We start from the raw sequence: 24920 nt of genomic DNA, 5'->3' as shown, positions 1-24920 counted from the left end.
GAACAATGCAGTCCATTAGAATTCAAAGAAAGAGAAAATTAAAAATTTAACAATATAAATAAAAAGTAATAATAAAACCATGTGGTCCTTGTCCTCATGGGCCCAGTAGTCCATAGGGAGCCATAGACAATTACATGGGTAAGTAGTCCACTGTGTGAGAAGGACATCCTCCTCCAGTTTATACTCTGATTTGCTTCAAAGTAGAAAGAGAAAAAGTGAGGGAGGAATCTTCTAATGGCCATAGTCCAGAGTCAAGTTTAGAAAAAAAAAATTAGTGTGGACCTTGCCTAGGTTCTTGGTCCTTGCTGAAGGATTTTAAAGAAGACGACTGAGTAGAGATAGGATGACGAAAGAGATGGAGAGCAAAGATAAGCAGATAGGCATTTGATGTCAACGACAAACTTTTGCAATGCTTTTCCTAAGACCTTCCCACTTTGCTGAATGCTGTGATGGAAGGAGCAGCAGACTAAAATTCAAGAACTCTCAGATCCAGTCCTCTGTTGCTGTGATCTTAAGACTTCACTTCCCTATCTCACCTAGGAAATGGGGATAAATAACATTTGCTCTGCACATGAGGAAGTTTTGGAGGAGCACATGAAGGACTTTGTGAGTAGCTTATGTCAACTACATAATGCTACCCAAATCAGTGATGCTGTTACCATTATCAGCCACACCTTGTGTCAAGGTGGGCTCTCCTCACCTGGGCCAGCCAAAAGGCAGAGGAATAAAGACTAAAGGCTTCCATGAGCCCCCTTCCAGATGGAGAGCCTGTAATTAAGACTTACTGGTAATCTTTCTCTCCAATGTCTCTGCTAAGGACTACACTCAAATTAGGAATATTTGCTTTTGGCTAGGTGTGGTGGCTCACACCTGTGATTCCAACACTTTGGAAGGCCAAGGTGGGCAGACCACTTGAGGTCAGGAGTTTGAGAGCAGACTGGCTAACATAGTGAAATCCCATCTCTACTAAAAATACAAAAAATTGGCCGGGTGTGGTGGTGTGTGCCTATAGTCCCAGCTTCCCAGGAAGCTGAGGCACAAGAATGGCTTGAACCAAGGAGGCAGAGGTTGCAGTGAACTGAGATCACACCGCTGCATTCCAGCCTGGGCAACAAAGCAGGACTCTGTCTCAAAAAAAGAGAAAGGATTTTTTTTTTTTTTTTTTTTTTTTTTTTTTTTTTTTTAGACAGGATCTCCCTCTGTCACCCAGACTGGAGTGCAGTGGCACAATCATGGCTCACTGCAGCCTCAACCTCCTGGTTTCAAGTGATTATCCCACCTCAGTCTCTGAAGTAGCTAGGACCACACCCAGCTAATTAAAAAAAGTTTCTTAGTGACACATCGTGTTGCCCAGGCTGGTCTTGAACTCCTGGTCTCAAGCAATCCTTCCACCTTGACCTCTTAAAGTGCTGGGATTACAGGCAGGAGCCACTGCATCTGGCCAATATTTGCATTTCCTTTTATTTTATTATTTTATTTTATTGAGACAGGGTCTCTGTCACCTAGGCTGGAGTGCAGTGGCACAATCTTGGCTCACTGCAAGCTCCACCTCCTGGGTTCAAGCGATTCTTGTGCCTCAGCCTCCCGAGTAGCTGGGATTACAGGCACCTGCCACCATACCTGGCTAATTTTTCTATTTTTAGTAGAAACAGGATTTCACCATGTTGACCTCAAGTGATCCACCCACCTCAGCCTCCCAAAGTGCTGGTATTACAAGTGTGAGCCACCACGCCTGACCAATACTTGCTTTTTTAAACAGTGTGTCTGTTTAAGAATATACTTAGCACAGTAGGGGTTGTGTGGTGAAAAAGAGGAGTAAGGCAAGAAGTTATTTAAGCAGCACTTTGGCGTGTTTTCTTATAAAAGTGTAGATTGTATAAGTGCCACAGTGCAAGTTTATGAAGCCCTACTTAAAATTGTATCACATATAAGCCTGCTACTTGTTTCTTCCATTTTGTCGGCTTTCTCCTCTGTGAGACTCTTGCCATGAGCTCCATGCCCTACTTCCTTGTGGGTTCCCATCATGATGGGAAATACAGGCCATTGAACCAAGTTAGCAGCATTATCAAATCATTTCCACCCCAGAGTCCTTCTGATGGAGTGGGGGCAGCAGGTGGAGTGTAATGTTCCACATTTGTTGAAAGCTGGTCGTTAACATGTCAGGCGCTGCATCAAATGCAAATGTTGTTGAACTCCATCTTTCCCACGAGACTGTTGGCCACTGAGGGTGTTGAGCATGTCTGCCTTACTCCCTACCTGGTCACCACCACCTCACCAAGGTTAGCTCAGTACATCTTCATCAAGTAAATTGAGTCCTTACATCAAACAACCCTTCCACGTGGTCATTTTTATCCCCAATTCACAGGTAAAACTGAGGCAGGAGTTGCTTAAGAATGTTGTCCAAGGCAAGAGAGTGTGTCTGTCTTTGAGTCTGGGTACTACATGCTCTGTCTGCGCCCTGAGCTTACACTCTCTTCTGCACAGCGTGCTGCTAAGAATGTCCTCTCTCAGGAGCTATGGATTATGTTGTTTGTGAATCATTTTCTAAAAGTTTGCATCCATCTGTGTTTGCCAGCAGACTCTAGTCAAGTATTAGTCATATACCCAGAATTGGATATTCTGAGTATATGACTAATAACATTGGTCCTCTGGGTCCTATTCTGAGATTCTCTTTATGAAGCAGTCCCAAATTCTTGGAAGGTCTGAAATGAAGTCAAAGGTCAAATATGTATTCACCAACGTTTATTAAATACCATTGTGTGACAGACCCTGGGCTAGGGCCCTGAGGTACAGAGGTGAATGACAGACAAATAGTTCCTGTCTTTAAAGAGCTCACAGTCTAGTAGGTCTGACTGTGCCATTTTCCTTCAAAAATAATTATTAAGAAAGTGAAACATGCTGACTGCAGAATATTGGGGAAGCCCACAGAAGAGAAAGGAAAAACCAGTCACCCCCAAATTAAGATGTTTTATAAACCCCAAGGGTAGAGTCTGTGTCTTCGTATTTCTCTATCTACAAAACTGTACACAGATCTTAGAGCAGAAGACAAGTTCAGTTCATGTTTTTTGAATGGGGAGGAAGCCACCCTGAGGTAACCACTGTTAACATTTAAAAAATATTCTTAGCTTTCTTTTCTTTGACTGTCAAATGACTGACTGGGTTGCCATTCTCTCTGCCTCATCTAAACCAGAAAGAGAAATATTTGGAAATATTTGGCCTCTTTAGCGCCCCCTACAGGTGGTGCCGTGCTGCTCATAGTTGATTTAATAGCTCAGGTGGCGCAACCCTTCACATCCTTCCCCATGCCGTGGTTTGGAAATCTTTTCACACAGAGGACTCTTTTAAGTCTAAGAAATGCAGTAGCTCCTACCAGATGTTCTCATCCACTCCCCTACCCCACCCCAGAAAAGCCTCTGAGGCAGGAAGTTGGTTTATCCAAGATCAGTTCCCTGGGATAGAGGGGGGCTTTCATCAGGTTCATTATTAACAAGGCTCCATGTTGACTCCCTTTACAGAGTTAAAACAAAATCCCAATGCCCGGGCCCCACTTCACACCAATTAAAACAGAAACTCTAAGCATGAGGTCCAGGTATTGGCCTCTTGTGTTTTTAAGGCTGTCCAGGTGAGGTGTTAAGAACCACTGATTTAAAGACACGCTAAGGAGAGGTGTAAGTGGTCTTTTGAGGCTAGCAGAGGGCATTTCAGTGGCCAGAGTTGGGGCACTCAGCCCAGAACTTGGCATCACAAGGGTTTTCTGCAGCCCACTTTGTGCAAAACTTGGGTGGTATAAATGGGCACTTGATTTGCAAAGGGGAAACAGAAGGAAATCACGTCTTTCTTCCAAAGGGCTTATATGGATTCCTCTATAAGGGAAGAACACACAGAAACCATGCATGTTCCCAATGATATGCATAAATACAGGGGAATAATGACAAAGGCCCCCGTTGAGCTATTTTGTAAGGCATGTGAGTTTTCTGGCCTCATTATAAAGGAAATAAGAATTTTACCAAATAAATGATTAGAGATAAGCCACGTTAATAACAGGCTGCTTAGCAGAAAGAAAATGATTAAAATTAGATAATCTTTATTTAGATAGGTATTGAGTACGTGTTATTTGTCGGGCATTGTGCTAAGCACTTGACGTACATAATCTCATTTAATCTTTGTGATAACACTTTATACTAGGTGTTATTTATCCCCATGTTATAATGCAGCATCAGTTATTAAGTAATTAACATAAGAATTATTAAGAATCACATTAAACAAAACAGATGACCTCAGCCTGTCTCCAAAGTCCGTACCTTTTTAACAATGCCAGGCTGTACAATCTGGACTTGCACGATTAGCGGTAATACAAAAGATAGGGGGAAAGTGACCATCTTCTCAAGAAGCTGTAGCTTTCCAGAATAGCTAGTTAGCCAGAATGTTCTCCCTGCTGTGAAATCTCCAAGGTGTCCTGAGGCAGGCAGCATGGTATATACATAGAGCTCTAGCAGTGTCTTCCTTGAACCAGCCTTGTGACCGGACTGACTTGGCTTAGTCACTTAGTATTCATTTTCTCACCTATGAAGTGGGCAGGGTCAGAATGGCTGGGTCAGTGGCTTCAAGTTGCCCCATGAAGGCCTGGGCAATGGGTGATCATGCTTGGGAAAGAAGAGACAGACAGGACTTCTCTTATTCCCCTTCAGCCAGAGAAGCTCTTGTTTAGCTGCTTGAGGAGACATTTCCCCTGCCTGGGAATGGGTGAAGGGTACAGGGAGGACATTAGGAAGGAAAACGCTAGGTTAGTGAATTTCAATGACCCTTCCACTTTGATAGGTCTCAGGTCCTCTATTTTTGAGTTTGTGATATTAGGAAGAAACAGTGCCACCACATTGCTTGAGTGTATAATGAACAGGAGAGTGGGTTTTCTGCCTGTGAAGGGAAGAAAAGCAGCTGAGAGGAGGAAGGACAGAAAGGCCTCTGCTGCAGCAAAAAGCTCAAAAAAGAAAAAAGAGCCGGGCGCGGTGGCTCAAGCCTGTAATCCCAGCACTTTGGGAGGCCGAGGCGGGTGGATCACAAGGTCAAGAGATCGAGACCATCCTGGTCAACATGGTGAAACCCCGTCTCTACTAAAAATACAAAAAATTAGCTGGGCAAGGTGGCATGTGCCTGTAATCCCAGCTACTCAGGAGGCTGAGGCAGGAGAATTGCCTGAACCCAGGAGGCGGAGGTTGCGGTGAGCCGAGATCGCGCCATTGCACTCCAGCCTGGGTAACAAGAGAGAAATTCCGTCTCCAAAAAAAAAAAAGAAAAAAGAAGAAAAAGAAAGGCCTCGGCTAGCAGAGCTCCAAGTCACAGTAAACCCGCCTGGGGCTGCATGCTGCCAGGCAGGAATGCGAACAACCAGATTAGACCGAGTAAACCAAGTGCCATTTGTTGCTAAAGAGAGGTTTGATACTGTGACGGTAATACAGTCACAACAAAGGGGGAAGGTGGGCTCCAGGTCTCACCCCCACAAATTGTACTTTCTTTTTACTCAGTAGGGTAAAGTCTCTTGTTCTGTTTTAGTAATTTAGGATTCAAGCAATGTTCTGTTTCTTTGTATTTTTCAGATCTTAAATCCAAATTTCATCCAAGAAGGTGAGTTAAAAAGCATTGGAATTGGGAACATGGAGATTGGTTAAATAAATTTTAGTTAATCTAGCATTGAAGCACTGGCTGCAAGCAGTGGTGATAGAGTTCTGTATTAATGGACAAAGAAAGATGTTTATGATGGATCGTTAACTGAAAAAGACTAAAACTTGCAATATATATAATGGGATCCAATTTTTATAAGAAGTCTGTTTGTATAAAGCCAAAAAGGATATATACAAGAATGCTCACAGTAATTATCTCTGAATTATGACATTATGGAGCTTTTCTTCTTGTCTGTATTTCCTAATTTTTCTACAATAAACAGTTATTAGTTTTTAACAATTTTTAAGGAGACCCAGATGACTCTCCAGTGTTATGCTGAAGGTTATTTGAATCATTATGTGATATGGGTAGGAAATGAGAGTGGTGTGTTAAAAAATGGTTGTTTTGTTCTAAGTTTTCTCTGAATGATGTGAATGTATGTTGATTCGACTATAGTGGCCCCAGAATTCCTTGTGCCCTTGGTGGATGTGACCTGCTTGCTTGGGGACACAGTGATACTGCAATGCAAAGCCTGTGGGCGGCCGAAGCCCACCATCACTTGGAAGGGTCCAGACCAGAACATCCTCGACACTGACAACAGCTCGGCCACATACAGTGTCTCCTCTTGGTAAGCTGATTGCCCTAACACCAGCACCAGCAGTCCCTTAGCAGAGCACTGAGAGGCTGAATGTGGGATGCAGCTTCTGCTCTGGTGACTGGGCTCTGCAAGAGAAGAGCTGCCCTGGAGACTGTTCTAGCTCAAACACTTGGCCTTGGTTAGGAGAGAGATTGAGTTAAACATGAGAGGGGACTCAGTGCTGTGAGAGTCACAGCCTCTGCCACTCAGGCTGCGGCCTGATGGACACCTGCGGCAGTACCAGCACACATTTCCCATGGTGCTCAGAACCACGTAGACATACCTGGGACCAGCAGAATGGTTTGCAAAGACTGCACTCTGGACCCACATTAAACAAATAGGGAAAAACAAAAACCTTTATATCTCAAGTCAGACATGCGCCATACTTAGGAAGAGTTTTTACAGTCACTGCCTTACATTCATCCTGGTAGACGATCTTTCCCTACAGATCCCCAAGTAAATCTCTAAGTCAGAAGATTCAGACTTCTGATGAAGTGGTGAAGGCTCCAGACCTGTAGTAAAAATGTAGGCCTCAAATTTGCACATCCTGAAATTTTTTGTGCCCTTCAGGATGCTGTAAAACAATAAGATGTTTAATTCCTTGCCTAAGAACAATGTTATCAGAAAAAGAAATGACTCATTCCAAAATGTGCAATAGAAAATCAAGCTGCAGGCACGCTTCTACACAAAAAGTCCATTTAACAAAACTTGGCTGACTGTCTCCCAGCCGTCCTGTCAACGTTTATCATTACTGATTATGAACTGGATTGTGTACTGTTGCTTACAATGGACAAATGGTAGCAAGCCCTAGATGCTTAAGAAACATTAGTGGAAGAAGCACCTAGAATCAAGAAACTTTCATTCATTGACTTAATTTGCATGTATGCGAAATAGAAAAAGACCATCATTCCTTGGTATCCCCAGCAGAGACCACCTGGCCAGGTCATAAAATACCAGTGGGTCCAAGAAGCCTAGTGTGAGAGGCAGTGGTTGGTGAGGATCATGAGGAGCTCCAGGGTGTATCATAACCCTGGGCAAGGGGCATGGCTGACTGTGACTTCTGTGTTTCAGAGTCGTTCTCCCCTGGGGATGTTCCTGGACCTTATATTGGGATGAATGGGGAAATTACTATTTAGGTGGTGGAATTTACACTTTCTTAGAAATTCACCTGACTATTTTGAGGATCCCACATATAGAATTTGAAATACTTAAAACATTTTTCTTCTTCTTTCCTTTTTTTTTTTTTTTTTTTTTTTTTTTTTGCCAATCAGTCATTATCGATCTGTGAAACTGAAAATATTCTAGGACAAAGTTGCTAGTGATAATAATACTAATAATACTGTGAGCCAGAACTTGCATAGGACTTTGTATATTTCAAACCATGCTCTAATTCTCATGTCATTTTATTTCTTATTCTATTCCTCACGTATAACAAACCTGAGAGATGGGCATGCCGAGAAAATTTTTTTCGATAGAACTGGCGATGTAGGGAGACAGGGTGATCACCAAGGTATGTAGGCTGCTCACAGACTAGGGACTGACCTTGGGCCACAGAACTCTCTGCTCAGCACATCATGTGCCAACCCTGTGGGATTTTATCCAGCAGTCAAGCGTCTCATCACTGGAGTCTAAAGAGCATCCTTTTGGTGTCCCTAGTGATTCTGGAGAAATCACCCTGAAGATCTGCAATCTGATGCCCCAAGACAGTGGGATTTATACCTGCATAGCGACAAATGACCACGGGACCACATCAACATCTGCGACAGTCAAAGTGCAAGGTAGAGCCTCTTTGTTAGTCAAACCTTCCTAAATAATTTGTTTTGAGACAGGTTCTTGCTGTGGCTCAGGCATGGTCTCTGTTCATGGCAGCCTTGACCTCACAGGCTCAAGCAATCCTACTACCTCAGCCTCCAGATCGGCTGGGACTGCAGGCATGCACCACCACGCCCTGCTGATTTTTGTTTGTTTGTTTGTTTGTTTGTTTTGCATTTTTTGTAGAGATGGGATTTCACTGTGTTGCCTACAATACCTTTTAAAACATTTATTTTTTAATTGCAGTAAATCACACACAATAAAATTTATCATCGTAACCATTTTCTAAAAATTCAAATAGAGATGGGGTTTCGCTATGTTGTCCAGGCTGGTCTTATACTCCAGGGCTAATGCGATCCTCCCACCTTGATCTCCCAAAGTGCTGGGATTACAGGTATGATCGACTGTGCCCATTTCACCTTAACCATTTTAGAATATACAGTTCAAAAATATTGGGGTGGGCCCGGCCTAATCAGGTGGGCCCTTTTTTTTTTTTTTTTTTTGAGACGGAGTTTCGCTCTCCTTAGCTAGGCTGGAGTGCAATGGCACGATCTCGGCTCACTGCAAACTCCGCCTCCTGGGTTCAGGCAATTCTCCTGTCTCAGCCTCCTGAGTAGCTGGGATTACAGGCACGCACAACCATGCCCAGCTAATTTTTTGTATTTTTAGTAGAGACGGGGTTTCACCATGTTGACCAGGATGGTCTCGATCTCTTGACCTCGTGATCCACCCGCCTCGGCCTCCCAAAGTGCTGGGATTACAGGCTTGAGCCACCGTGCCCGGCCCTACAGTTCAAAAATATATAAATAAGTGTATAGAAATAAAATATATAAATAAGTTTATAAATTAAGTTTGGTGGCATTAAGTACATCCACATTTTGGGGTTACCATCACCACCATCCATCCACAGAAATGTTTTCATCTTCCCATCTTTCTGAAACTGCATCTCCACCTGTTAAACGATGACTCCCCATTCCTTCCTCCCCAGTGCCTCTTGGCCACCACTGCTCTACTTTCTGTCTCTATCAATTTGTGTTAGTCAGACTTTTATTTTTCTTGAGACAGGGTCTTGCTCTGTTGCCCAGGCTGGAGTGCAATAGCATGGCACCACTCACTGCAGCCTCCACCTCCCAGGCTGCAGCTATCCTCCCATCTCAGCCTCCCAAGTAACTAGGACTACAGGCATGTGCCACCATGCCCAGCAAATTTTTTAAACTTTTTGTAGAGATAGAGTCTCAAACTCCTGTGCTCAAGTGACCCTCCTGCCTTGGCATCCCAAAGTGCTGGGATTATAGGCGTGAGCCACCACACCTGGCCCTACATTTTAAGTGAACATTATAAGCATTCCCTGCAACCTGGGGGAGAAGATGTCCACTGTAAAAATTCAAAACTAAAGTTCTGGCAAATGAGAAGACAACGAATCGTTGCTAAGAGCTGTCTGTGGCCTACCATAAACTTCTCATCAACATGTTAGTTTCCTGGCCAAGCATTATCTTCAGGGTATAGTACTTAGCCCGAGGAAGAACTTCAGACAGCATGATGTGTCTCCTGGAGAGAGGTATGCCACTTGGTGGAGAAGGTCATAGGAAAAAATTGCAACGTGGGTTAGGGAATGTGTCCTCGATGACCTTATACCTTGATGTAAAATGCCAAGTTCTGCAGAAATAGCACCTGATCCTGACTTCTGTCTCCCTAGGTGTTCCAGCAGCCCCTAACCGCCCCATTGCCCAGGAGAGAAGCTGCACGTCCGTGATTCTCCGCTGGCTGCCCCCCTCCAGCACAGGAAACTGCACTATTTCTGGTTACACTGTGGAGTACAGAGAGGAAGGTGCACTATCTTCTGCTCTTCTTTTTCTTTTCTTTTCCTTTATTTTTATGTATTTTTTTTTGAGACAGGGTTTGGCTCTGTCAGCCCAGGCTGGAGTGAAGTGGCACAATGTCAGCCTCACTGCAGCCTCCACCTCCTGGGCTCAAGCCAGCCTCCCACCTCAGCCTCCTGAGTAGCTGGGACTAAAGCGCACACCACCACACCCAGCTAATTTTTGTATTTTTAGTAGAGGCAGGGTCTCACTATGCTGCCCAGGCTGCTGTGAAACTCCTGAGCACAAACAGTCCACTTGCCTCAGCCTCCAGAAGTGCTGGGATTATAGGAGTACACTACCATGCCCCGCCTCCTGCTCTTCTTTTTCTCTCTTCTCTTCATATCTAGGAGTTTCTTCAGAATTGCAAACATAGTAGCCTCTTCATCTTTCAGAAATTGCTCCTTGCTGTGTCTTCTAACTCAGCACAGAGGCCTCAGTATCAAACTGCAGCTGCCTTCTGATCCCAGATGTTGAGCAGCTGTCTTGGCTAAGATGATACAAACCTCCCTGACATATTTATGACCCAGGGCAGCTTTCAAGGTGCCTGTATCCCTGCTTAACATGCTCCATCACCCAGACAGGGATGATCAGGCCCATTTTACAGAAGAGGAGGCTAAGGCCTCAATAAAGTTTAGAAACACAAGATTATAGTAAGTAAGAGGCAGAGCCAGCACGAGAACCCAGATCTCCACTTTGCTAATTGTGGTCTTTCTCCCAGAGAAATAACTACTGTAGTATGGGCAAAGTTCTACACCCTCTAGCCCCAGATAAAATTAAGATAATATATATTTTTAAGTGTGCAGTTTAAAATCATGCAATTTAAATTGTTAAAATTTGTTACATTTACATGCTAAAAGTGAATGTATTTCTTCAGCAGTTAGAAACAACTGCGACTTCCATCTAGTTAGCAAGAAGAATTAGTGAAAATAAGAAGCTACCAGATAGCTCTAACTGTTAACAACACAAGTATGATTATTCAGAATAATAACACAATTACTCTGAATCACATTATGAATTGCACAACTGAACTGAAAGCAAGTGCTTACTACCCTATCCCCTCAACCAAAACCGTTTGTTTTATTCTACTTTCCATGAGGCTTATTATTTTAATTCTTCTTTCTTCTTTTCTATTAAACAGGCCCTATGCAGTTATAAACCCATTTATTTCCTCATCCTTCTTAAGCTGTTCTCTCTTGTGTCTCCCAGGTCAGCACAAAAGTATTAATAGTGAGCTGGGAGACACATTTTACAGAGTTCATATTTACCTTAGCATTATCCAGTTCATAGTTCAGCTTATTAACTAAGTTCTCTTGGGCAAATTGTTTAATATTTTTGAGGCTCAGTTTCTACATCTGTAATATAAGATTAGTACTGTCTACCTCAGAGTTTCTGTGGTTTTAAGAGAGAAAGTTAAATGAAAGAATTATGTTGAAGACACCTTCCACAGTATCTTACATGTACTTAGTGTTCAATACGTGTTAATTTCCATTTTGTTTCCATTTCCAAATGCATATTTTCTCTCATGTTATTTTTTTTATTAAAAATATACTCTTCTGGCCTTATTAAAAGTTTACCATGTGTCCCCTGCAAATTCTGTATTATCTCTTTTCACTCTGGCACTTACGCATTTGAAAGTGGACAGAATCTATAGGCCAGCTTCTTCCATGCCTCTCACCATTTATTTTATCATTTAGGAACTTGAACCCAAACTGCCAGGGTTGGCCCACAGGCTTTCAGAGCCTGACACAGTGACCACAAGCGTCCCTTGAATTGAATGTGTCCATTTTTCTTTATTTGTTTGCTGAAGGTCTTTGAAACAATGTCCCTTTGGCTTTTCTCTTCCCCTCTCCTGGGAAACCATGCACTAGGTTCTCAGATCTGGCAGCAGTCGGTGGCTTCGACCTTGGACACTTACCTCGTCATTGAAGACCTTAGTCCCGGGTGTCCTTATCAGTTCAGAGTCAGCGCCAGTAACCCCTGGGGAATCAGCCTTCCCAGCGAGCCCTCGGAGTTTGTGCGACTTCCAGAATATGGTGAGTCCAAACCCAGCCCCAGTCCCCCAGGCAGTGGGCTGCCTGTCACACACTCACAGGCACGTTGACATGTCAGGCCACCATGCAAGAGGCACCTGGTGGCTTCAGTAAGGCAACATGCTGGAGGCCTGATTAGAGTGTTTCTGTAAAGTATAGCTCCAAGCGTCTTGGGCAAATGTTAGGTCTGCACCCGTGCCTACCCCTGCACCTGCCAAGTCCCTGGGGAATGAGTATGTCTCCAGGAATGGAGAGTTACAGGCAGGAGTCACGAGTCCCATGGATGTTCTCTGCCCCTCTTCTGAGACAGTAATACAAAGCCTCCTCCCACCCAGGCACCCCTGCCAGCTGTAAACATACCTCCCTGCATGAGGGACTCACCCACTTCAAATGGGGGAGAGAAAAGCACCCTGGATGAAGGACTTCAGTACAACATGAGGATTTCATTGTTTCCTCATCCCCAATCATCCCAGAATTTCTTTTTTCAACATGGTTATAATTTTATGTAGATTTGTTGAAAAATTAAGATATACATACAACTAGCTAAATAGGAGTATTTTACAAATATGGTTCTTATTTTGCCCAAATCATCTTCATTCTGGGACATTTTGAAAGAGAAAACTTGGCTATTCTAAAGAAATCTCCAAATGGTGAAATTTCAGGCAGTGCAAGGTAGTGATCTGTGTGTGTTGGGAAGAGCAGTGGGCAGTTGACTGTACTCAGGAGACAATGGACCCATGTGTCTTAGGGTTAAGGGGATTCTGGAGTCCCCAGAGGGGTTTGGGAAACCCTCTAAGTCACCTCTGCCCCCACCTGAATCCAGAAATGCTCTCTAGTTCCAGCCCTACTGTCAGCCCCGTTTTCTCCCAGTGACTTTGACTTTGTTCCCATGAGCCTGTGACTCATGCAGAAACCTAGGCCCTGGGTCTCTGTTTCCTCAGAATTCAAGATGGATAAGCCACCTTCAGTCTCAGCCAGGCTGTGCTCTGGGAAACCTGAGGGAACTGGCTCCAGGGTCAGCTGAGCCAAGCTGCTCATGTGACCCCTCTCCTCCCAGGCTGCAAACTTGCTCCAGCCCCAGATGATGCTGTGTGTTTTGCTATTTGTGAACCTTGGTCCCCAACAGATAACACAAATGTGTATTGATGTGCATGCTTTGTGTGCATGTGTATGAGTGTGTATGTGTGTGTGTGTGTGAATCATTGCCAAGGAATTGACACATCATACAAGGTAATACTGCCAAAGAATCTACTCAGGCATGTATTGTGGGTTTAGTTAAATCCTTCAATATACCAGATAAGCTCATTAAAGCCTATTAATGCCTGAGAAGAGCAGGGTAAGAGAAATTTTTTTTCTTCTCTGTTTTTTGTTTGTTTGTTTGTTTGTTTGTTTTTGAGACAGGGTCTCACTCTGTCTTCCAGGTTGGAGTGCAAGGGTGCAATCATAGCTCACTGCAACCTCGACGTCCTGGGCTCCAGTGATCCTCCCACCTCAGCCTCCTGAGTAGCTGGGACTACAGGTGTACACCACCACACCTGGCTAATTTTTGATTTTTTGTAGAGACAAGGTCTTGCTATGTGGCTCAGGCTAGAAAGAGAAATTTCTAAAATGTCTTTTCCTTTTCTCCTTTCTTCACCTTATAACCGTTCCCTTCTTCTCTCTCTGCATCCTTTTTACATCTCTGATTTTCTCTGGCTTTTCTAGGCCTTAAGAATATTTTTCCCCCTTTAACTTTTTCTATCAAATAGCTACTTTAAAATATCCAAAAGTCGCATTTCTGATTGTCCCGAGTTTTCTCTTTAAGTAGATAGGAGAGAGAGGCTGACTCTGTCATATCAGTTTCCCCTTGAACGATTTTTAAAAATAGCATTCCAGACAATCATGGCATTTTCCCACTGAGTTAGACTCCATATTTGGTCATGAGAATTGCTTTGGGGTTACTCTGGAGCTTTTCTGTTAATCTCTTCTTTATTCTTATATGACATCCCTGATATGGTAAATGGATTCTCTCTCTCCCAAAGATGCTGCCACTGATGGTGCCACCATTTCTTGGAAGGAAAATTTTGACTCAGCTTACACTGAGCTGAATGAAATTGGAAGGTAATGACGCAGTTTTCTATTCCTTCATTCGTGACCCCCTAGCAATGTCACAACAGGATAATAGCTGCTTGTTATCACTTGTTTGTTTCTTTTACAAATGCAATTCTCTCCACAGAGAGAAAATAACTAAAATATTTATTTGTATTTTCTATTGTTCTCTAACTTCTTAAATTGGATGTTTCATTAATCAATTCTCAGTTTTTCTTTTCTTTCTTTCCTTTTTTTTTTCTTTCTTTCTTTTTTCTTTTTTTTTTCTTTTTTTTTGAGACAGAATCTTGCTCTGTTGCCAGGCTGGAGTGCAGTAGCACAATCTCAGTTCACTGCAACCTCCGCCTCCGGGTTCAAGCAATTCCCATATGTCAGCCTCCCAAGTCGTTGGGACTACAGGCACACGCCACCGTACCCAGTTAGTTTTTGTATTTTAGTAGAGACGGGGTTTCACCATGTTGGCCAGGATGGTCTCGATCTCCTGACCTCGTGATCCACCCACCTTGGCCTTCCAAAATGCTGGGATTACAGGCATGACCACCGTGCCTGGCCCCTTCTTTTCTAATATAAGAATTTAAGGCCCAACATTTTCTTCAAAGTACAATTTTAGCTATAGCTCCCAAATTTTGACATGCACTATTTTCCTTAGTCAGTTATATGTAATTTTATTCAACTATGAATTTTTCTTTGACCTTGTTATAATGGAAACATGTTTTAATAGATATGAAATTTTTTTAATATTTGAGTTTTTGAAATATCTTTTTATTACTGACATCTAACTTAATTTGCATTGTAGTCAGAGAACCTAGAGCAGGCGTCCCCAAACTTTTTACACAGGGGGCCAGTTCACTGTCCCTCAGACCGTTGGAGGGCCGCCACATACTGTGCTCCTCTCACTGACCACCAATGAAAGAGGTGCCCCTTCCTGAAGTTCGGTGGGAGGCCGGATAAATGGCCTCAGGGGACCTCATGCGGCCCGCAGGCCGTAGTTTGGGGACGCCTGACCTAGGTGGTACTGATTGCTCAGTTTTTGTTTGGACTTGCTTTATGTACATTGTTAATTTTTGTAAAAACTTCCCTATGTTCCTGAGAAGACTATATAATCATTAATTGTTGGCTATAGATCTCTATACTGCCCGTGTACCAAGCACATTAATTATTTTATGAGTTTTTCTAATCCCAATCTACCCCCTGCTACACATATACACATACATACCTATCTCTTTCTTTCCTGTTCTCTCTTTTAGTATTTTGGTTAGAGAGCATTTAGTGTGTCCTCAAAAATAAAACAGATAAAAATATGACTTTTAACAGAAAAATTAAAAATCTATTTCCTGGCCCACAAAATAGTTGATGGGAAAGAAACAAAATAGGTCCATCCCTGAGCACACTTTGGTCTCCAGGTGGTCTGGGTGAGGGAACCTGAGTGGATCTTATAGGTTGCCCACTCGAAAGATCATCCACCCTGGATGTATAAATAAGAGAACACCCACTAACAATGGACCATGGGCATCATCTCTATCTCTGATTGGCATCTCTCTGGGAAGCATAACATTTCTTAAGTGGGGTGGTTGTGACGGAAGTTGTAGAGGAAGCCAAAATGGTCCTTATTACTGTGTCTTAGGGCAGGAGTCACAATGTCATTCACTGCCTTTCATTACAGCACCTTTCATCAAAAAAAAACTCTACCTCTCCTTGCCTGCCTTCTTTGTGTAGCCAAACAGAAGAAAAAAGCCAAGGAAAGTTATGTGATGATGATAATGATGATCTCAGTATCTATAGTATTCTAGATACTAAGCAGATACTACATATATACAAGTGTTATTTTTGTTTATTTGTTTGAGCTCTACGGCTTAATACACCAACATTATTTAATTTAATCTATACAACATCGTGAGATACTGTTTGAGTAGATTTTCTTTCTTTCTTTAAAAAAAAAAAAAAAAAAAAAAAGATAGAGACGGGGTATTGTTATGTTCCCCGGGCTGGTCTTGAACTCCTGGACTCAAGCAATCCTCCTCCTACCTCAGCCGCACAAAGTGCTGGGATTACAGGCCTGAGCCACTGCACCTGGCTAAGTAAGTTTATTGTCTTTTCTTTTTTTCTTTCTCTTTTTCTTTTCTTTTCTTTTTCTTTCTTTTTTTTTTTTTTTTTTTTTTTTTTTTTTGAGATAGGGTCTGTCTCTGTTACTAGAGCTGGAATGCAGTGGCACTGTCATAGCTCACTCCACCCTCAGTCTCCTGAGCTCAAGTGATCCTCCCACCTCAGCCTTCCAAGTAGCTGGGACTACAGGTGCACACCACCACACCTGGAAAACTTAAAACAATTTTTGTTGTTGTTTTGTAGAGATGGGGTTCTCACTATGTTGTCCAGGCTGGTCTCAAACTCCTAGGCTCAAGCAATCCTCCCACCTCAGTCTCCTAAAGTGAAGGATTACAGGCATGAGCCACCTATCTCGCCTGGCCTGAAGTATATTTTCAGTAAAGGAAACTCAGGCTCAGGGAGGTTAAGTAACTTTCTCAAGGCCCCACAGCTAGGAGGTGTGGAGCCAGGATTCAGATTCTGGGCTACCCAACTCCAAGCCTGGGCTTGTTTTACTAGTGAATGTTGTTTCTCGTCATGTCAATTAGTGTCCAAAATAAGCTCTAGTAATTGAAATCTAGTTTGCTCTATTATATTGAAATTGGTGAAGCTCAACATGACCCCCAATAATGGGCCAATTAAATCCCCAGCTGGTTCTAAATGAAATTGGTTCCATCACCTGGATGCCTCAGGTAATTCCTCCAGGAGACATGTGTTTGCTATTATTAGCCATAGGTTAAGACAAGTTTTAGTTAAAACAGATGGATGATTTGATGTTTTTTAAAGGGAAGATCAATTTTCTTATCTGTTCAAAAGGAATGAATGTTTCTGCTTTAAAGTATCTAACAGCCTGAAGCTTTTCCTTTCTCCTAAGAATAGCCCTCATATTTTCAGAAGATCCTTGGAAATAATACATGGAAATTCTTCTTCTTCTTTTTTTCTTTGAGACAGGGACTCACTCTGTTGCCCAGGCTTGAGTGCAGTGGCGTGATCACTGCTCGCTGCAGCCTTAACCTTCCAGGATCAAGTGATCCTCCCACCTCAGTCTCCCAAGTAGCTGGGACCACAGGCATAAGCCATCACAGCCAGCTAGTTTTTGCATTTTTTGTAGATATGGGGTTTCACCATGTGTGCCCAGGATAACCTCAAGTTCCTGAGCTCAAGCAATCCACCTGCCATGGCTTCCCAAAGTGCTGGGATTACAGGCATGAGCCACCACATCTGGCTGAAATAATACATGGAGATGTTAACGTGCGACACAGTGCCAGGGCCTTGGAAGTGAACCAACTTTCTTCATCACACCTAAACCTGGGATTCTGGGCCTATGTGACTCTTCTGTTAAAAGGAGCTCTCTGGCAATTAAATGCTATAAAAACCACAGTGCAGGAAGGAATACGTTCTCTTCTACAGCACATCCACAGAACAAAAGGTCACTTGTGTATGGCATGTTAACCAGGAATGGACTAAACAGGCAACAATGCAGTATAAAGACGGCAGGGGATTGTCACTGGAAATGCTGACCCATTGCCTGTACCCGTTGCTATACAGAGAGGCAGCAGTACCAGGCCTCCATGTGAGATGGCAGGTTGAGCACAGGCATCCATTTTCACTTCCTCCTAAATTACATTGAAACTACAAGGAAGGATTTTTTTAAGTAGGCACATAAGAATGAAGACATTGGAAGAAAAGACAAAAATGAAGTATTAGATGCAGATAAACAGATGTAAGAGTGATAAATGACCTTGAAGACCTGAGTCAGTCAGTCATGAGGTCAAAGAGTCCCAGTGTAATTTTTGTAGCAGAATTACCCAAAGGCTCAGGTATTAGGAGCATCAAGTACCTCTGGAACTAGGTAGAATGAGAATGCTAAAATTGAAAGGATTGGCTAAATTTTTTTTTGTTGTTGTTGTTGTTGTTGTTGTTGTTTTTTGTTTTTTTTCTGAGAAGTTGTGTCTCAGAAGGGAGTGAAAACTGATGATTGTTCAGCCTGCCATCCTTACCTAGAGGCCTGGTGCTGCTACCTTTTTAGATTCTATACAGGCAACCAGTCAGCATTCCCAAGGGATAAGCTGACTCCAGTTCTGCTCCCCAGCTTCAAGTATTTGTTGATTGTCTTTGTTCATCCAAGAAGAAACTGGACCGACCTTCCCTCCCTCCCTCCCTCCCTCCCTCCCTCCCTCCTTCCTTCCTCCCTCCCTCCCTCCTTCCGTCCTTACTTCCCTTCTTCCTTCCTCCCTTTTTTTCTTCTTTCCTTTTTTTCTCTTTTATCTCCCCAACTTTGATGCAAGTGTGAGCTAAATCAAAGAACTGTGCAGCATGCACAATGAGCAAAAACCCCCAAGAAAAACCCACTTTTCTGGCCAAAGGACAAAGAAAAGTGAACCCTTTGAGCTGGGGGGAACAGAGGAATTCCTGCTTTGTTTGGTTTTTTTCTCTCTGTCTCCTTACTGTCACTGCCTCACCCCGAGGGCAGTCCTGTGAAATGTCATGACAGTTCAGGAAGCTAAACGTCTGAGGGAATCCCATCTTTCTGGCCAGACGACTTCAAAAAGGGACCCATGGGAGGTAAAGAACGTGGGAGAAATTTCAGGAGAAAGCAAAGAAGATCTCCTAATTCTATATGAAATGACTCAAATCCTGGGCCACCTTCCAGCTGTGCATGTGTAAGGCACATTCAGAGAAATATAGCAAAGCTCTGAGAACTGGACGACTGTGTAAACCACTGCTCAGTGACTCAGAGTTTAGTCTCAGACTAATCTTCGTGTGGTGCTCACTTTGAAAACTGAGCTGACAGTAGGACCGCCTCCCACAGAAGGTGAGACAGAACTTGCAGTCTGAACCTAACCAAGTTGACTGCTGACCAAAACATACAAATGAACCAAAACTCAACCTTCTACAGAGGATTTTAACAAAATCAGAGTCTCACAGCATAACATTCAAAATGTTTAGGATACAATCTAGAATCGCTCAACATTGCAAAAAGCAGAAAAATCTTTAAAAATTCTTGGGAATGCCGGGCACGTGGCTCACACCTGTAATCCCGGCGCTTTGGGAAGCTGAGGCCGGAGGATCACGAGGTCAGAAGTTCGAAACCAGCCTGACATTAACAGTTAACATTACCAATAACAATAGAAGTTAGAAGACAACAGAATAATTCCTTTAAAATCATGAATGAAAAATGTTCCCAACGGATTACACTCAGCTAAACTCACAATCAAGGATACAGGTAGAATAAGTACAAATTTTCAAATATGTAAGTCTCAAACAATTTATTTCCCATGCACTCTTTGTCAGAAATGACTGAAGATAGCATTCTATCATGCAAAGGAAAAGTATCCACAGTTTACTGAGGCTCAACTGTGAATAGCATGGACATAATGCAGTAATGTAGACACTGAATATTGTTTATAATTCTATTGGGAAGACAGTGGATGGGGGTAGTGGTTATGTGCCAGGGACAGAGGGAGGAAAGAGGCTAAACTTTCATCTGCCATAGTGGGATGTCAACAGAAATAACTAAAACTGAAAAATGAAGAGGTAGCTACTCAAAGCATACTATTGAGAGTCATAGAAGTAAATATTTCAATCATCTGCTAAACTGTATTAAATTGATGTATTATACTGCCTCTCAGACAGGGCACAATGTTTCACACCTGTAGTCCCAGCACTTTGGGAGGCCATGATGGGTGGATCGCTTTGAGCTCAGGAGTTCAAGACCTGGGCAACATGGCAAAATCACGTCTCTACAAAAAAGTACAAAAAATTAGACAGGTGTGGTGGTGCAGCCTGTAGTCCCAGCTACTCAGGAGGCTGAGGTTGGAGGATCGCTTGAGGTTGGGAGGCAGAGATTGCAGTGAGCCAAGATCACCCTACTGCACTCAAACTTGGGTGACAGAATGAGACTCTAGGGAAGAGAAAATGGAGGTGAATTTTTTTTTAATAATGAACCTGTAAAGGTAATTGTTTTTTTAAACCATGGTGCTTCATAACTTTGACAACTACAAAACTTTTTCTAAAAATTAAGCTACAAGTACCTTGACATGGCCACTAAATTCAGGAGAGCTAGCCTCAGCATTCCATTGTTTTCATTGTTACATTTCACTCCTCCACAAGAAGTGACTTACGATAATCAAACTCACAAAGAGAGTCCTGTTAAAAACCAGAATGGCAATTTATTAATTTATGATGTGAAACAAAACTGCCAGCTTGAACAAATATGTTTACTGTGCCAAGAATATTTGGTAAATAATAGATAATAAATAGTTGTCTAAGACTTGTTTTACTGATTAGTACATTCTTTTTTAAAAAAAAAAATTTTTTTTTAAGAGAAAGGATCTCACTGTGTTGTCCAGGCTGGTCTCAAACTCCTGGGCTCAAGTGATCCTCCTGTCTCAGCCTCCTAAAGCATTGGGATGATAAGCATGAGCCACTGCACCTGGCCTCCTTAGCACATTGTTTTATTTTATGCAAATATATGATGGGAAAAAAAAGTATTCTTAGAAAGTTGCTTGTAGAGCACAGAGCCAGGTCAAGGAGGAGGATCTTCATGGTAGCCATGACACACCCATTTCTGTTGGAGGAATGGGCTGGTCTTCAGACTGTTAACTCCTTTGCTCGTGGGTTAGGACACCTCATGGGCAGGGCTTAGATGGCACTGCCTTGTCACCTCATTGACCCTCCCATCATCTGCCCCATTGCTGACCTGTGCCCCTACAGAGCTCTCTTGCCACCTTCCGCAGGGCAACAGCTGCCTGAGAAGCATTCTATTTCAGGAGTGGGTAATTTTGTCAGATGTACTAATGGCAGGGTGGTTATATATTTTTAAGTGTTCTTGTCGCTAGGGATGTAAACTGAAGTATTTATGGGTGAAATGACATTATATCTGGATTTGCTTAAACTACTCCAGAAAAAAAAAAAAAAAGCAGGGGATAGAAAAGAGATCAGTGAAACAAAATTGATTAAAATGTTCATGATTATTGAAGCTGGGTGCATAGGAGATCTATTTCGCTATTTTCTTTACTTTTGTGTATATTAGAAATTTTCCATAATAAAAAGATAACAAACATCAAATGAAATAATTGACTCTTCAAAAACGTTTTTTTTTTTTTTTTTTTTTTTTTTTTTTTTTTTTAGGCGGAGTTTCGCTCTTGTTACCCAGGCTGGAGTGCAATGGCGCGATCTCCGCTCACTGCAACCTCCGCCTCCTGGGCTCAGGCAATTCTCCTGCCTCAGCCTCCTGAGTAGCTGGGATTACAGGCACGTGCCACCATGCCCAGCTAATTTTTTGTATTTTTTTAGTAGAGACGGGGTTTCACCATGTTGACCAGGATGGTCTTGATCTCTTGACCTCGTGATCCACCCGCCTCGGCCTCCCAAAGTGCTGGGATTACAGGCTTGAGCCACCGCGCCCGGCCAAAAACGTTTTTAATGGGAGAGCTAAGCTGATAGGACACAAAGGCAGAAGAATGATACAATGGACTTTGGGGCCTTGTGGGAAAGGGTGGGAGGGGGTGAGAGATGAGAGACTATGTATTGGGTACAGTGCACACTCCTGGGGTGATGAGTGCACCAAAATCTCAGAAATCACCTTTAAATAACTTACTCATGTCACCAAACACCACCTGTTCCCCAGAAACGTATTGAAATTTTTAAAAATCCAATTTGCAATGGCGCTACAGTCTTTGATCTTTTCATGATGTCATGGCCCCATAAAGAGGTAGCATTTGGCCGGGCGCGGTGGCTCAAGCCTGTAATCCCAGCACTTTGGGAGGCCGAGGCGGGTGGATCACGAGGTCAAGAGATCGAGACCATCCTTGGTGAACATGGTGAAACCCCGTCTCTACTAAAAATACAAAAAATTAGCTGAGCATGGTGGCGCGTGCCCGTAGTCCCAGCTACTCGGGAGGCTGAGGCAGGGGAATTGCCTGAACCCAGGAGGCAGAGGTTGCGGTGAGCCGAGATCGCGCCATTGCACTCCAGCCTGGGCAACAAGAGCGAAACTCCGTCTCAAAAAAAAAAAAAAAAAAAAAAGAGGTAGCATTTGTGCTAGACCTTGAAGGAAATAGAACTGGCATGTATGAGAAGGAGAAAAATAATAATAAAAATGTTTTTAAAATTATTATTGAGTAGAATTCCTCCTCCTTTAACATTATTGCTGTTTCTATTTTGTATTTCATAGAAATATGTGTTCTGCCTAGAAAACTGAACTGCTGTTGATGGTTAAAATGGCAGAGAAAAGGCCGGGCGCGGTGGCTCACGCCTGTAATCCCAGCACTTTGGGAGGCCAAGGCAGGTGGATCACGAGGCCAAGATGTCGAGACCATCCTGGTCAACATGGTGAAACCCCGTCTCTACTAAAAATACAAAAAATTAGCTGGGCATGGTGGCGCGTGCCTGTAATCCCAGCTACTCAGGAGGCTGAAGCAGGAGAATTGCCTGAACCCAGGAGGCAGAGGTTGCGGTGAGCCGAGATCGCGCCATTGCACTCCAGCCTGGGTAACAAGAGCGAAACTCCGTCTCAAAAAAAAAAAAAAAAAAAAAATGGCAGAGAAAAATATTAGTTAAAAAAATAATTACATTAGGCTGGGTGTGGTGGCTTAGGCCTGTAATCCAAGCACTTTGGAGGCCAAGGAGGGCGGATCACCTGAGGTTGGGAGTTCAAGACCAGCCTGACCAACATGGTGAAACCTCGTCTTTAAAAAAAAATTTTTAATTTAAAAAATTACATTAGTTATGTCAGGCAGACTCACACCTGTAATCCCAGCGCTTTGGGAGGCCGAGGAAAGAGGCTTGAGCCTGGAAAGTTGAGACTGCGGTGATCCGTGATCACATCACTGCACTCTATCTAGCCTGGGTAACAGAGCAAAACCCTGCCTCTAAAAATAAGATTTATATTATATATAAAAATATAATTTATAATACAATTATATTATATATAACATAAAACATTAGTTTTTCACATCTCAAAAACCCTAAAATGCTAAAGAAGGAAAAATGGATTTTCTGAATAACATTATAACTAAAAATACAGGAGAGAAAGATTCCTAATAAAATCTGTCCGACCACTTCATGCAAAACTTTACACACCCGTGAATAAAATATATGTAGTGAATTGATGAGTATTGGCAAACTCTCCCTTTTGTTTTTCCAGAGGCCGTTTCTCTATAGTAAAGAAATGTATCCACAAGGCTACCCGCAAAGATGTGGCTGTGAAATTTGTTAGCAAAAAAATGAAGAAGAAAGAACAGGCTGCCCACGAGGCCGCCCTGCTTCAGCACCTACAGCACCCCCAATACATCACTCTCCATGACACCTATGAGTCCCCCACATCCTACATCCTGATTTTGGAACTGTAAGTACAGATGCTGCCTCTCTTAAGTGGCCCCCATCCATTTAGGTTATTTTTTGCCCACAATTAATGGAAAAGGTAGTTACGTTTTATATAAGGTCCTATCATTGCAAAGTGCTGATATAACATGTACTCTCTCCCCCATTTTATAATCAATGTCACTTCCATTTCAAAGATTGAAAAATCATAATAGGGATAAGGGAGGTCCTTAAAACTAGCTCCTTACAACTAGGAGTGGAGAAGCTAGGACTTGAACCCATATCTCTCTTACTTCCATTTTTATCTTCTTTTATTATGGACTCTTGGACTGGGCAGGAGTTTGGGAAGAGCTTGTTGACAGTAGGCTGGTTGACAGGGTGGAATTGAAATGAAAGAGAGGGCTCTATGTGTCCATTGACCACCATAGCATCTCCAGTCTACCACCCAAGAAATTCCTTCTAAGGGAGGGCATTACGTTCAAAACATTCCACTCATTCCAAATTTTCTAGGGACTTAGGCAACCATATAGGTGACCCCTGAATGGATTTGATAGAGCAATAACATCCCATTCTCCCCACCACTACCCCAGGCTAAGAAGAGACAGTATGCTCTGTGATTTAGATCAATATTCCAGAGATTAAAGAGAACAGGGTCTTTTCAGAAGTGATACAAATGACAGAAATATGATCAGATTGGTGCTCATGAGGCGCTTGGCCTAGACAGGAGACAGACATTTCTGCCAAAGACCATCGCTGCGTATGGCTCCACCATAACCCGTTTTCAGTAGCGAATGGCCTGCATTCTCCATCTTTCAACTGTCGTGTTAGTCTGGCTCTTATGTGTTTGTTAGTCTAGGTGTGTGTGTATGGGATCTTTGAGTCAGTAACTTGTCTCAGATTGATTTATGATAAAATAAGAAGGCAAAAATGCAAACAAGTTTGGCTATTTTTAAAATCAGCTGGAAGAAAGAAACAGAACAAAACCAGTGCTGCTAGCATCCGTAATCCTTTTGTGAGACTTAACTTGATATAGTTAAGTAGTTGGTAGTTTGTCACTTTAGACTTAACAGTCTCTTTCAGAGCCTGACCTGTTTGTAGGGAACTTCCTAACTCAAAGGGTGTATTCTATTGCCAGTGAACTATCCTCATCCACAGGTGACAACATCTGTCCTTGTGTCCCAATGAAAGGTATTGTCAGCCAGGCGCAGTGGCTCACACCTGTAATCCCAGCACCTTGAGAGGCTAAGGTGGGCAGATTACTTGAGGCCAGGAGTTCGAGACCAGCCTGGCCAACATGGTGAAACCCCATCTCTCTCTACTAAAAATACAAAAATTAGCTGGGCATGGTGGCAGGCACCTGTAATGCCAGCTACTTGGGAGGCTGAGGCAGGACAATTGCTTGAACCTAGGAGGTGGAGGTTGCAG

The 24920-nt window shown here is 42.8% G+C and overlaps 1 protein-coding gene across 14 annotated transcripts in view; it reads left to right on the top strand.

The window, feature by feature from the left end:
* KALRN (kalirin RhoGEF kinase) overlaps positions 1–24920 on the top strand; it is a 711287-nt gene that overhangs the window by 680419 nt on the left and 5948 nt on the right. For 13 of the 14 annotated variants that reach the window (XM_039477078.2, XM_039477077.2, XM_039477076.2 and 10 more), the window contains 7 exons: positions 5595–5622; positions 6115–6286; positions 7952–8073; positions 9804–9935; positions 11838–12002; positions 14021–14099; positions 23320–23520. In XM_039477078.2, coding sequence (XP_039333012.2) covers positions 5595–5622; positions 6115–6286; positions 7952–8073; positions 9804–9935; positions 11838–12002; positions 14021–14099; positions 23320–23520 — 899 coding nt within the window. Of the gene's footprint in view, positions 1–5594; positions 5623–6114; positions 6287–7951; positions 8074–9803; positions 9936–11837; positions 12003–14020; positions 14100–16041; positions 16067–23319; positions 23521–24920 lie in introns of those variants that run through there. The other variant, XM_074404218.1, reaches the window with a different exon arrangement.

The sequence above is a fragment of the Saimiri boliviensis genome, chromosome 8 (assembly GCF_048565385.1).
Source record: "Saimiri boliviensis isolate mSaiBol1 chromosome 8, mSaiBol1.pri, whole genome shotgun sequence".
In the NCBI taxonomy this organism is placed as follows: domain Eukaryota; kingdom Metazoa; phylum Chordata; class Mammalia; order Primates; family Cebidae; genus Saimiri; species Saimiri boliviensis.
Note: the sequence above shows the minus strand (reverse complement) of the source record. Positions and strands in the feature narration are given on the sequence as shown.